At 46.3% G+C, this 13,708-nt stretch overlaps 2 protein-coding genes across 8 annotated transcripts in view; one reads left to right on the forward strand and one right to left on the reverse strand.

Moving 5' to 3' along the window:
* The window catches only part of LOC136572292 (zinc finger protein 850-like), a 722,303-nt gene that overhangs the window by 560,389 nt on the left and 148,206 nt on the right, over window positions 1-13,708 (forward strand). The window lies entirely within an intron of this gene.
* The window catches only part of LOC136572291 (zinc finger protein 420-like), a 66,315-nt gene that overhangs the window by 4,184 nt on the left and 48,423 nt on the right, over window positions 1-13,708 (reverse strand). For all 5 annotated transcript variants that reach the window (XM_066572735.1, XM_066572737.1, XM_066572736.1 and 2 more), the window contains one exon: window positions 12,125-12,182. In XM_066572735.1, coding sequence (XP_066428832.1) covers window positions 12,125-12,182 — 58 coding nt within the window. The remainder of the gene's footprint in view (window positions 1-12,124; window positions 12,183-13,708) is intronic.

Consider the following 13,708-nt stretch of genomic DNA (forward strand, 5'->3'; position numbering starts at 1 on the left):
GGGCCAACTGGGGGATAACGCCAGGACTAACTTTACATCCTTCCTCCCAACTTCTGGGTGATGACCAGACCAGCGGGGACAACAGCTGAAGACTCTCTCCTACCTTATAGACCATCAGCCTCCTGCAGACAACTTCCCATAAAACCACAGGACAGTCATGTTAGGAGGCGTAATTCTATTCCGGAGAGGCTAAGTTCTCTCCACACTCCATGCCTGACCCCAACCTCATTCTCCTCTCCAACATAGAAGTACTTACAGTTGCCTAGCCTACTCAGAGTACTGATCATCTGCCGGTATTTAGGGAACATTTAAAACATCCTCATTTGATTACACAAGTATAGCCTGATTTTTTTTGCTTAAAGGGGTTCTGCCAAGTTCTAAAGTTATCTGCTATACACGGGATAGGGGACAACTTTATGATCACTGTGAGTCTGACTGCTAGGACCCCCACTAATTGTAACAGGGGTCCTGAAGTTCCTCCACATGAAGCAGTGGTCATGCAAGCAGGCCAGTGCTCCCTGAGTTTCAATACGAATGCAGGACACTGCTGAGTATGAGAGCGTGGCAGTCTTTAGCACTGTAATTAAGATGAATGGAGCCAAGGCGTTTTATCGCAACAGGAACCCCATTCTCAAGAGCAGTGGGGTTCCAACGGTCAGACCCCCCACTGATCATGAAGCTGTTCCCTATCTTTATCCTCAGATTGAGTTCCCATAAACTTCCTGCAGCACACGGGGAAACATTTGTTGTTTTTTCAAGGGTACAGTCCCAATTTCTCAGGATTGCCTCTCAGCTCTCGGCTACAACAATGTCCCTCCTGGCATGAATAGTCACAACTGGGAGACATACTGGTGAGGCTGAGCCTGATAAACATGTCCAGCTGAGCGGAGTAAAGGCTGGTGCGTGAAATGGCATATTGGTTATTCTGCGCTGTTGTTAGAACTTTGGCTTTTACTTTACAAGATTTAAGAATGACCAGATCAAAAGACCAAAGGTTACATTTGCCAACCCAGGCCGGAAATTACTGATCAATGACAGAAAATACTTGGGACTGCAGCCCTTTCTATGCAGGCCTCTACTTCCTCCCCAATGCAGGAATTGGAGCCCACAATCACTGATGAGATCCATATAATCCTAACAAAGCTCAGTTATCACCACCTCAGAGCTCCTGAGAAATATCCAAGATATCATAGAATGGTAGAGTTGGAAAGGACCTCCGGGGTCATCGGGTCCAACCCCCTGCTCAGTGCAGGAGTCACTAAATCATCCCAGACAGATATTTGACCATGCCTTTGTTTGAACACTTCCATTGAAGGAGAACTCCCCACCTCCCATGGTAACCTGTTCCACTCATTGATCACCCTTACTGTCTAATATCTAATCTGTGTCTCCCCCCTCTTAGTTTCATCCCATTGCTTCTAGCCTGATTTGCAGACCGCTCACCATCTTGGTGACTCTTCTCTGGACTTGCTCCAGTTTGTCTATGTCTTTTTATAAAGTGGGGTGCCCAGAACTGGACGCAGTATTCCAGATGAGGTCTGACTAAGGAAGAGTAGAGGGGGATAATGACCTCACGTGATCTAGACTCTATGCTTCTCTTAATACATCCCAGAATTGTGTTTGCCTTTTTGGCTGCTGCATCACATTGTTGACTCATGTTCAGTCTATGATCTATTAGTATACCCAAGTCTTTTTCACATGTGCTGCTGCTTAGCCCAATTCCTCCTATTCTGTATGCGCTTTTTTCACTTTTTTTGCCCAGATGTAGGACTTTGTATTTTTCCTTGTTAAATACCATTCTGTTAGTTACCGACTACAGTTGAAGCTTTTGAATCCTCCCTCTCTCTTCCCTAGTGTTAGCTATCCCTCCTAGCTTTGTGTCATCGGCACATTTGATCAGTTTCCCACAATTCCCTCCTCCAGATCATTTATAACAATGTTGACCACCACTGGGCCTAGGACAGAGCCTTGTGGTCCCACTTGATACATTCTTCACTTGGATGTGCAGCCATTTATGACCGCTCTTTGAGTACGATCACTCAGCCCGTTGTGAATCCACCTAACAGTTGTCTTGTCAATCCCAGATTTGGTCATTTTTTCAATAAATATAGTATGAGATACTTTGTCAAATGCTTTACTAAAGTCAAGATAAACTATATCCACCGCATTTCCCTGATCAACCCAGTCGGTGATTCTGTCATAGAAGGACATTAGATCCGTCTGGCATGACTTGTTTGTTGCAAACCCATGCTGGCTCTGGTCTGGCATGACTTGTTTGTCTTTGCTTATTCAGATAGAAAACTTACACTAGATTGTCTGACTGGACTCTGATCAAAGCATTCTGTAGACTCCTGTGAAAGTCTTAAAGTCAATCTGATGACTCTGTGTTCCAGGGTATTTAAGGACAATATTCTCTCTCCTTTGGACCAAAGACCCTGAGCCCAGTGTCCCTGCAGCAGAGCCAAAATCTGGAAGTAACCATGGTTGGTACAAGATGTTTCCTGGGAGCAAAGGATCTTTCCTGAGAAAGGCTGACTTCCAAAAGCCACCATTTCAAAGCATTTCTCATGTGAACTGGAAGAGATGGAAATATTTTTTCCCATACCCTGAGGAGGAACAGCTGCAATGGTTTGAAATGGGCCTTTGCCCAGGGAACCGCTTTTATTGTAGAGGTTAGGATCCCCAGACCTTTTATGATTGCTCCGAGTGACCTTTGGGGATTGTGGATCAATTGATTGATTGAAGACATAATCTAGAGTCTCTTCTTTTGGGGCAGGACCAACTTCATAGCCCTTGAGTCCATGTAGGAACACAGGAACTTGAATAATGCTGTTGGGGCTAGTTCTAGTTTCTGGAAATATATCAGAGACCCGTTTTATTGAAGACAACTGAAAGTCTTCTGAAGTGACTCTGATGAAGTGTCTGGTAGGGTGCCTTGAGGAACAAATACAGAATGAAAAAAATTCCCTGCTTCCGGAGAAAAGCCACCAGAATCACTGAGATCGTTGTGAAATACAGGGCTGTGAAATGCAGATGGTGAATCTGACTGTTCTTGAAGTGAGCAGCTCCTTGGAACTTCCCGTGAGATCTGTGAATGTGCGTATGCAGCGAAGCACTTCTTCAATCTAATTTGGGCACGAGTCGGTTTAAAATTGATGTTACAGACTTGAGGGTCTTGATCTGGAATTTCTTCTTCTGAGGACATTTGTTGAGATTCCTTTAATCTATCAGACACCACTTGTTCTCTCGTTGGGTTTAGCAAAGATTTGGTAATAGAAGCCTTCTACTTGAGTATGATCAGGGACTAACACTAAAGCACCTTTTCCCAGAAATTCGTCCAGGACACCTGATGCCCGAGGGCTTCTGTGCAAGTCAGTGAAATAATCTAGAACTCCGTGATCTGTGGTGGATTCTTGCCAGGCTCTAAAACAAAAAAGGTGTTAATCTGGCCCCCATAAACGGGGTTTGCCTACTGTCTAGAGTCATTTGTATGTGGTAGAAGCTGGACTTCTTTGGACCCGCAGATTCATCATTATGTCTCCTGAATCTTTGTTCTCTTTTTTTCCAAGGGATGAAAAGGTCTTCTAAATATTCATGGAGATCTCTTGATATTCTTAAAGGACGCTTGTAGTATTATGATATTGATAAAGTGTTGCCCAACTGTCCATAGCAACTCCTCCATATTTTTAATTCCCCCTTCCTTCCTCACATCTACAGAGGTCTCGGATATACATTTTGTCACATACCAGACAGGAGGGAGAGGAGAAGGGACGATACCTATCGATCCCAACGCTGTCTCTGATTGCACTCACTGTTCGACTCTACAAGCGCCTCACCGCTACCAACCGTCACAGCAGAGCCTCGATCGATCACTCTAGCGGTATTGCAAACTTGAAGTCATTAGAAAACAGGCTGATTTGTACCCAGCTTTCCCGGGCTTCTGCATGCATGTAAAGCGAAAGCTCAAATCATCCACCTGAGCCGTTCTAACGCACCCCAGTGCTCTAAAATACTCATACAAATACACACTGCCACCACCAGTTTGTTATCATTTCCAAGCCCCTTGGGTCTGCCGCAGGTATTTACCTGGCAGGTGGGCAGTGGTAGTAAGGACATGGATAACATGCAAGCGGTCACTGTGGGAAAGACTTTGACTGTGGGGCTGCGTGACACTGGTGCAGAAACGACCCTCATCTGCCCTGAACTCTTATCCCCCAAGGAAAACCCAGACCATTAAAGGGGTGGGGAACGCCATCTTCACTCTGCCCATGGCCTGGGTCTACTTAGATTGGGGTGCGAGGAGGTGTTAGCAGGAGGTGGGGCTATATAAAGACTTGCCTACAATGTATTGTTGGGGCAGATCTCGGGCGTTTAGTGACTTGGTATGAGCCAGCTGAGTGCCCAGGATCTGGTGATACGTACACGGGTAACGTCAATGTTTCTGTAGATAAAAATGTAATGTGACCTGTGACCCTGCGGAGGTCAGTGATGCTCTAGAGGGGTGTAGCGACAATAATGAGAAGGTAGTGTGCACCCCTCTCCAGCTCACTGAGCTGCTGCAGCCTAATGACGTTGAGGTATCTCATGACATGGCGGAGCTCAGTGATGTAACACCCGTGTGTCATGTCACTGAGGATCCTCCCATGCCCCTGGTAATAAGTACGGACAGTGGTCCAAGATATGGTAGCAATATGAGCTGCGTCCTGTCAGAGCCTGTACGTATCATCGTATGATGTGATGCGGCAGGTGAAGGCCGACCGGTAAGCAACATTGAACTAGAAATATGTCTGGCTGGATACGGAGAGGTGCTATCTCCCCAGAATCCAGCTGGCATACTGGCTTTCACAAGCAGCCAGAGTGTCCGTAACGCAGGGACCTCTCTGCCTTCTGGGCCCTCTCCCTCCCCATCCAGAGAGGCAAGCCAGATGGGGAACAGCTTAGAGCCTGCGCCGGAGGGGCCACGTAGGGTCCTGTCCTCCCTCCTGGCTGGAGTTCCAGGCCACTGTGCATTTGGATGCCAGCCTGGGCGTGTTAAGGGACCTTGCGGGGGAACCACCCTCTGCATCAGATGAGGGAGAGGCCGTGGTGGATCTGCTAGCCACCACTTTTGAGGGCAGACCCAACAAAGATGCATATTTCAACCTGCAGCTCTCTAGGGACCAGGGGTCCCAGCTACAAGAGGTCCTGCTGCCCTTCATACCTACGTTCACAAGGAAACTGGAGAGGACCCAGTTGACAGTTCACCATGTGAACACTGGGGACCACCCCCGTTAGGCAGCCCACCAACAAGTCTCCCCAGAGGTGCAGGCGGATATGAAGCGGGACAATGAGGAGATGTTGCATCTGGGCATCTTCCAAAAGCCCCATAGAGAATGGGCCTCTCCTGTAGTCCTGGTACCAAAGGAGGACCGAACAACCCGGTTTTGCGTGGACTACAGGAGGATGAATGCCATCACGGTGTCCGATGCTTATCCAATGTATTGGCAGATACCCATGACCAAGAAAAAAAACGCCTCAGGTAGTGAACTGGACCACTGATTGTAAACATTCCTATGCATGCCCTGAAGGTTGCTCTGTCCCACTCTCCGGTTCTGCAGGCACCAGACTTCACCAGTAGGTTTGCAGTGTGGACCGACACAAGCGCATATGGCCCAGGTGCTGTACTAAGTCAAGTTAACTCTGCCGGGAAGGAGCACCCGGTGCTATATCTGAGCTGTAAGCTTCTGCCCACAGAGGTGCATATGCCACCATAGAAAAAGGGTGCTTAGCCATTCTGTGGGCCCTGCAGAAACTGCAGCCGTATCTCTATGGGCAGAATTTCACCATGGTGACGGATCACAAGGTTAGGCAGGGGATCTGTCCAGCAATCTGAACGGCTCACCAGGGAGAGATGCCGCCTGGAGCACCGGAGTTCCCAGGTTCGAACCCTGACATATTTTACTGTGCGTTTTACACACATAAGAAATAAGTGGGTCACATATAGCTGTGTGAGTGGAGACCCATTTACACGCATAAGATAAGTGGGTCACATATAGCTTTGTGAGTGGAGACCCATTTACACGCATAAGATAAGTGGGTCACATATAGCTGTGTAAGTGGAGACCCATTTACACGCATCGATTGTCATTTGAACTAACAAACGACCCAAGTCTTTTCTCATCTTAAACGATGAGTGTTTACACGTAAAGATAAGTGGATGATTGTTTGCTCAGGTGGGTGCGCGAATATATGCCAAGAAAAACCCTGGTGTTGCACAAGTATGTTGATTGACTTTTGAATGAATCTCTAGGTGGGCGGTTTTAAGATTAGTGTGAAGTAAAAACATTGCCTACCCAGGCAGCATGTGGATTGGCTTTTGAATGAGTCCTTGTGTTTGGCTGGACAAGCAGTCCCCCCGATCCGCAAGTTGTTTGAGCGACTCTGCTGTTTAAACCCAACAACAAGCAAACGAACTAGCGAATATTTCTATGCAGGCTGAAACTCTGCGACCAACGACAAGTGGAAGTTCCCGATGGCTTCCTTCCGCTCACTTTTGCTTGTTTGAACAAGGTTTGAGCAATAATCTGTGGGTGCAAATGGGCCGTTATCTGTAAAGGTATTTGAGAATAAATGGTTTTGTCCCTATTCAAGCTTTTCAGGGGTTTGGGGAGTCTTTCTGGAGATGTCGCGGTCTACATAGAAGGGAGAGAACATTATTTGTGTCTCGCTCTCTCTTTTCCCAGACACACAAGAAGATTGACTCGAAATCTTAAAAAAAAAAAACATCAAAGTGACGATTTAATATACACCCTGCCAAAATAGCCTTGGGGTTGGCAAGAGTGCTGCTTGTCATGATCAGTCACGCAATAAAATCAGACCAGATCACCCTCCTCTTCCACCAGCAGGGCAGATCTAATTCAGTAAAAACGTTGGAAGAGACATACCAAGCTGCGGAGATTGCACAAATCCCAAAACCAACGACTTCCATCCCAAGGGCTCTGCCTCCACGTCCAAGACGAACCTGGTCTGTGACCGGCTCTGCTAGAAGAAGAAATGGAGCGACCTCAGCCCATGCTCGGGCCCAAGCAGATACGGCTACCTGATCTGAGTAGAGTTGGGAGAAGAACCTCACAGGTCACTTGACTCGGGTAACCCTGAACCTGAATAAGTTTTCAGATGTTATAATAACCAAGTTTGTGTTAAGTATTGTCTTGCTGACCTTCTTTCTGTGGACACTCCTCCCGGGGATTCCATTGCACATATGCCACCGAAGGCCGATGTAAGGCACTGTATTCTGAACACAGTATATTATTGGGTGCTGGTGTGGGGGAGCCTGAGACCAGGAAGCTCCATTACCATGTTAGAAGTGTTCTGTGGGGAAAGACGTGAAGTATGGTCATACCCTGTTGGGGGGGATTTCTAACCTCTTCCCTGGGTATATGTAACTAAGCCTCAAAGTTGACATAAGCAAGAGGCCAGCGCGGGTTGTCACACTTAAAATGACTGCTGAACAGCCATCACTGGGGAAGGTCTTCAGTCATCGTCAGTGGGTTTTTACAGCCCACCTTGAAGTTCTATGTTATTTATTTATAATGTACCCGAATCTCAGGTTTTTGTTTGATTTCCCCTTAGTTAGATCATCAATAGAGTCCTAACGATGTTACCGTACCATGGTTTACTAGGTCAATCACACCTCTTACCGTTAATCATGGTCCACATTATCTCCCATAATGTACGGGGATTCAACTTCCCCCGAAAAATAAAACAGGCCTTCTTATCCCATAGGACACGCCGCCCAGATGTTATTTGTATCCAAGAAATCCACTTCTATCAGTCCTCCTCACCTAAATACTTCCATCCTAAATACACGAGATTGGATTCCACTTCTGCTCCTACAAAACACAGAGGGGTCCTGACTGTTTCACAGATAAGGAGGGTTGGTTTTGTCTGGTCTTGGGCACATTGTACGACCAACCAATAGTCTTTATTAAGGTCTACGCCCCCTCAGTAAACCCTCTGCCCACGCTGCTCCTCCTTAGCCACAAACCAGCAAAATATACATCGGCAAAATTAAGTTGGGCAGGAGATTATAATCTCCCATTCTCCCAGAAATTGGACAGAACGGCTCTTAAACCTGACAGGTTTACCAAAACAGAGACGGAGATGGTCAGCAGCCCTGGCTGACTTGTTGGAGGGAACTCCAACTTCCATCCACCAGGGTAGCCCCCATAAAAATTAATAGGGGCACCAGACGGGGATGCCCTCTCACCCAGCCCTATTTGCTCTGGCCATCGAAGCACTGGCAGAGGCAATCCGTATTCATCTCAATATAAAAGGTATTTGGATGGGGAATAATGAATATGAAATAAGCCTATTTGCAGACGATCTATTATTGACCCTTTCCCAGCCCTTAACATCACGGCCAGACCTGAGGTCCACACCAGACACCTGGTCCGAGCTCTCGGGCGTCCGAGTGAACGTTGATAAATCCGAAAAATCTTTTATTAACACCCAGAATCTTTAATGAAATTGCTAAACATCAACATAAAATTCATTATATCTCATATCCAGGCATTAATCCAACTACCTCGATACAGTCCCTCTAAGTGGAGCTACCCAGATCTAACTAAGAGGTTATCGCCTGAACTGCCTAAATGGGATAGGTAGAATTAATGCCAGGTATGTTGTAGCTCTTCGGATGTCTGCCAACACCCGTTCCATGATCTACTTTACGCAACATATTTAGGTTTATATGGCCAACAAGAGAGCGAGGATTAAACACACAGTAATCATAAACGACGGGGAGGTCTGTCAGTGCCCAATATAGGCAAATGTTATAAGGTGGCCGAACAGCCTAATGGCTAGTGGGGTCTGATGGCCCAAAAGGCAGTCTATGGATGGATATAGGGGAAAATCGCACGTATCCACACAACACAGCATATCTGACTTGGTCTACAGGACTACAACATATGAGACCACTCTCATACCACTTCCTCTTGCTATGGAGAAGCGCCCGGTTTAAGTATAACTTGTCCTCAAGGATCTCCTCCATGCTACCAATACTCCCCAAGCTGCAGTTTCCACCAAACCAAGTCTTGGCGCCTTTTAAATGGCGGACATGTAACCAGATAACTACCCTACGACATTTTTATAATAAATCTAAACTTTACACTATACAGCAGTTTATACCCACACTTAAACCACCTACCCAGGAATATCTGAGAATTAATCAAATATTCCCCCTCATCCACTCCTTAGATCCCGCCTCCATGCCACTTATACCCACATGAAGCTTCCTGTGCCAGGAACCCTTCTCAGAGAGGAATGCTCTCATATATATACACAATACGGTAAACCAACCTCTGCCCGGGGAGAAGCTTATGTTTATGAGGGGATGGGAAGCGGACCTACAGCTGGAGATGACCACTGACAGATGGCAGCATTGTTGTACCACGATCTCCAGAGGTAGCCATTAAGTCTCCCTTATGGAAACTTCAATTAACATAGTGAAAAAACAATAAGGGACGGCGCTCCACCCGCTGGAGTACAATTTCCAAAATGTAGACAGTAAAAAAAACTGGGGACTTACCCGGTGTAGGTGGATGGACCACTATAAAGGGGCCCTCCACCTAACACCTCCACGTCCTGGTACACGTTGTATAAATACTGCAATCACCTCTCACCAATCAAACGATCAGGAAGCCAATGCCAAATGGAGCAAGCAGGGATCGGTCACACCCCTGTGACAGGGTGCGACTAAGTATAAATGGAGTAAGCAAAAAACAAAAAGATCCAGCGCTCCAGAATGATTCCCTTTAAACTCAAATAATAAGGGATTTACAAAAACAAAAAGCTAACTTTTATTAACAAATATGTCCGACGCGTTTCGTCGCATAAAGGCGACTTTTTCAAGTGACATGTACATATATCTCTTATCCTTATATACATATAATGAACCTTACCCACCCAATCATCTCTGCATGTCCTCTGTGTAGTAGCCTGAAGCGCCGATTCGTAACTTCTGGCCAACGGAGGGTTGAATAGAGAACTTCCGGTTCACAGTTACTACTTCCGGATTACCTCTATGGAGATTTTTCTCAGCAACCTGCCGTGCGGACGTGCCGGTCATGTGACTATTATGGCCACATGATCACACTCCGTCCCAACGTCATAACGCACAGGATACAACCGTATAGTACTAGTCTGGAGGGTGTGTTACCATGGTAATGGAACGCATTCCTCCGACATGCACCAGAACTATCTCAGTACAACCATCATGGCTTATATACAGGGGAAGTATATTAAAACTATAAAGATAAATCAAACTGACATATACCTTCTCATCCTTCCTATACATATCAATGTTATACGTTTATACAAAACTCCATCACTCAATTCTTATATACCATACTATTAACCCCATGAATCCCATTACTATCAATACATTCCTGCTACATTAAAAGATTATATATATATACATATATACATGAATATATACACACATATATACATGAATATATACATACATATACACACATTCCTGCTACATTAAAAAATTATATATATACAGAAAAAATTATTCAATCATAAAATTATTTTCAAAATCTCAATAATATCCATATATAATATCCTAAAACTACATATCAATTTTAAAACATCGATAGATACTTTATAGATTATCCCCCCATCCATAAATCTATAGATGGGTGCATCCCTACCAGAAAATCACTCTAAGATATACATCGGCCATATTTCCAATAAAACTATTAAAAACTACATATTAAGGGAATAAATAACTAGATAAAGGGCCCCAGCATTTCTCCAGCACTTCGTTTAACCATGCGGGGTTAGGGAATTCAACTTAAATATCCAAAACATCTCCTTGGTCCGTAAATTTCTAATAGACCGTAAGGAGATGCTCTCCGGGGGGGTAACCTTCAAGCCTGCGGGATCACGATTATGTCCAACCTTCCTTGGGCAGGGAAGGACCTGCCGCCTGGCACTTCAGGTCAGGTCATTCGGGTCATTTTGTGATTTCAATGGATTCCCACATATTCTGCATATAAGTGACACGCTCTATTTTTGTGCTCATTTGCATACCCAAGCCACCATAAGTCTATGTGGCTGCGCAAATGCGCATCCTGTCAGCACTAAATTGCGCAAGGAACTGCACTATTTCACGGGGCTGACTAATAACCCTTGAGGGCTAATCAGGCTGCTCAGCTGATTCAAAAAGTGCGGAATGTGAGAGGGCACGGCAGCGCAAAAAAGTACAGTAGGCGGCACAAACCCACTCACAAGAACATGTAGCAGCGCTCCATTCAGAGCACAATCACATGGCGCTCACACGTCACACTCATGTGGGTGTGTTTACACTGGACCGCTCTCATTCGCATGACGTCATCGCCAGCTCATTCGCTCTCGTCGGCCTGCTTAGACGGCAGATTCGTTGCTCAGCGTTTCACACTCCTATGAAGATCCGCATTTAAGTAAACGAGCCGCCGATGATTTTTATGCCGGCTAAAACTGAATGATGAGTGAGAACCTCGCGATTCCCGTTAGTCGTTCATTCACTGGCTGTTTAGACTGAATGATGAGTGTTAAGTTTTGCTCATTTGAACATTTCTTGACCAATAATGGTTCCGTCTGGAAGCCTCTTGGAGGAGCGTCTGCACTGAACGGTTATCGCTCAGAACATCCTTCAAACAAGCAAAACTGAATAATCACATTCAGTCTAAACCCAGCCAGTAACTGAGCGATGAATGAGGATCGTCCCGGCTGAATGACTGGTGCCTGTCACCCCTCCGGTGCTGGGATATAGTGGCACACACCACCAGCATGGAGAAGGCATGCTGAGCAGGCGGACTCGACACATGGGAACCTCCTGGATCTCCGTACAAAGATGACGCTATTCGCAGTACTGTATGTCCAGCCTGAAATGGCTGAGAAGAGAAAACCATCAAATCCTATTCCCAGGCTTCCAGTAAACCTGTTAATACCCACTGATCCACCTGACTGGAGGAGCAGGAGACCAGCAGGTGTCTACATGATATCCGTCGCCTCCATTGGGCGGCAGGTAGAACATTTTACATCTCAGTCTACAGTTTAGGACAGAATAACCAGCAGATTCACAGACGGCTCTTACCGTTCACCGCCACCATTATGGGCTCTTCCAGTCCATCCGCTCTTCCACCATAACTTTCCTACAAGGATCCCACAGGACACGGGGAGAAAGACAAAGGAAGACAAGATTATCCAGATGGAGGTCAAAAAGCCCTAAACGACATGAAGCAATCTAAAGGAGAAGGATCCCCCTAAGTGGTGACCAGACGGGGCCAACATCCAGCCACGGATTCTACATCTGGCCAGGTTTCTGTCTTCCTACATGAAATGGTCTCCGTCTATCTAGAGGAGACGACGGCTCAGTAACCCCAGATCTCAGGTCAGTCAGCGACCTCACGGCTTTTACAGTAAAGACCTTCTATCAGCGCTGCAGACTGAACCTTCTTTCCTCCTTTGTGGTCAGCTCACTGCACACGGTGTTCTTGTATCTATTTGTACCGATGCATCATGTCCGCCCTAAGACGACTCTGGTGGCCGCAGCGGCACATTCTAGAGGAGGCCGTACGAATATAAAGGCCGGAGATATCACTTATAGTCAGGGTTACCCTCCCCCATTACACATTATTATTATTTACCACATTTACAGACTATCAGCTGTTTGCAGAAAACAATCAAACAAGAACCATATAAAGAGCTGAACACAACTAATATAACAAGCGGTTTCTCCCAATTCACCACAAGACGCCCCCTTTTACTGACTGCTGCGGTCTTAGTATTATCCCTCTGTGACCGGCGTCTTTAGTACTTAGTGGAGCCCCTCCTGCTGTTCTGACCAGCTGCAGATGTGATGTACGGCCAGACAGCAGCTTCTGATGGCGGTCCTGAGGAGTCTTACCCCGATCCTCATGGTCAACGGCCTCAGAGTCCCTAGTATCCTTGGGTTTGTGCGCTGCAGCTGTTTCTTCACATCCCAAAGATCTTCTATAAGTCAGACAACTGTGATGGCTACTCCAAGATCTTGCAGTCTACTGCAGGTTCCTGAGGAGTGTGGACATGCTCTGAAGAGGTCCCGAGGGTTCCTTCCAAGGGGGAGGTTCCTGAGCTTGTCCCAGGTAAGCTTGCTGGTGCTGAACTTCAAGCTATTATGGAGTTCCAGACCTGCTCGCTATGGCTTTGGTCGGGGGGAGGGAGGAATATTTGGATGGGGTAGTAACAATGTCACCCTGATCTCCCTGGAGGACATGGAGCCAAGGAGGACAAGCAGCCAAGTGGGGAAAACAAAAGAAGTTAGAGCTGCTAAGCTGGGGTGGTTACAGACAAGGAGAGGATATAAAATGAAACTATGACTATGAAGATGCCCGTAGGGAGTCCCTGGCATCAATTAAAGTTGCTAGCTTTAAGTCAGACATTATTATAGAAGAGCCCCTTCCTCAGTATTTCGCTGGGAATCCACGTCCGGCGTTGTGGGGTGTCCTCCTGAAGTGGAGCAGTGCTCCAAATTTTGTAGATATACATGATGCAAAGAGAGAGTGGAGATCTAGACCATCCTACTGGTTTCACGTCCCAGTCATTACGCAGAACGGCGGTCCTTCTAACTGCAGAAGTTGACTGCCAAGAAGTTACTCAGAAATAGCGCAGCGCCTGCTTGATCCTAAACGTCCCCAAG

This window comes from Eleutherodactylus coqui, chromosome 7 (genome assembly GCF_035609145.1).
Source record: "Eleutherodactylus coqui strain aEleCoq1 chromosome 7, aEleCoq1.hap1, whole genome shotgun sequence".
NCBI lineage: Eukaryota > Metazoa > Chordata > Amphibia > Anura > Eleutherodactylidae > Eleutherodactylus > Eleutherodactylus coqui.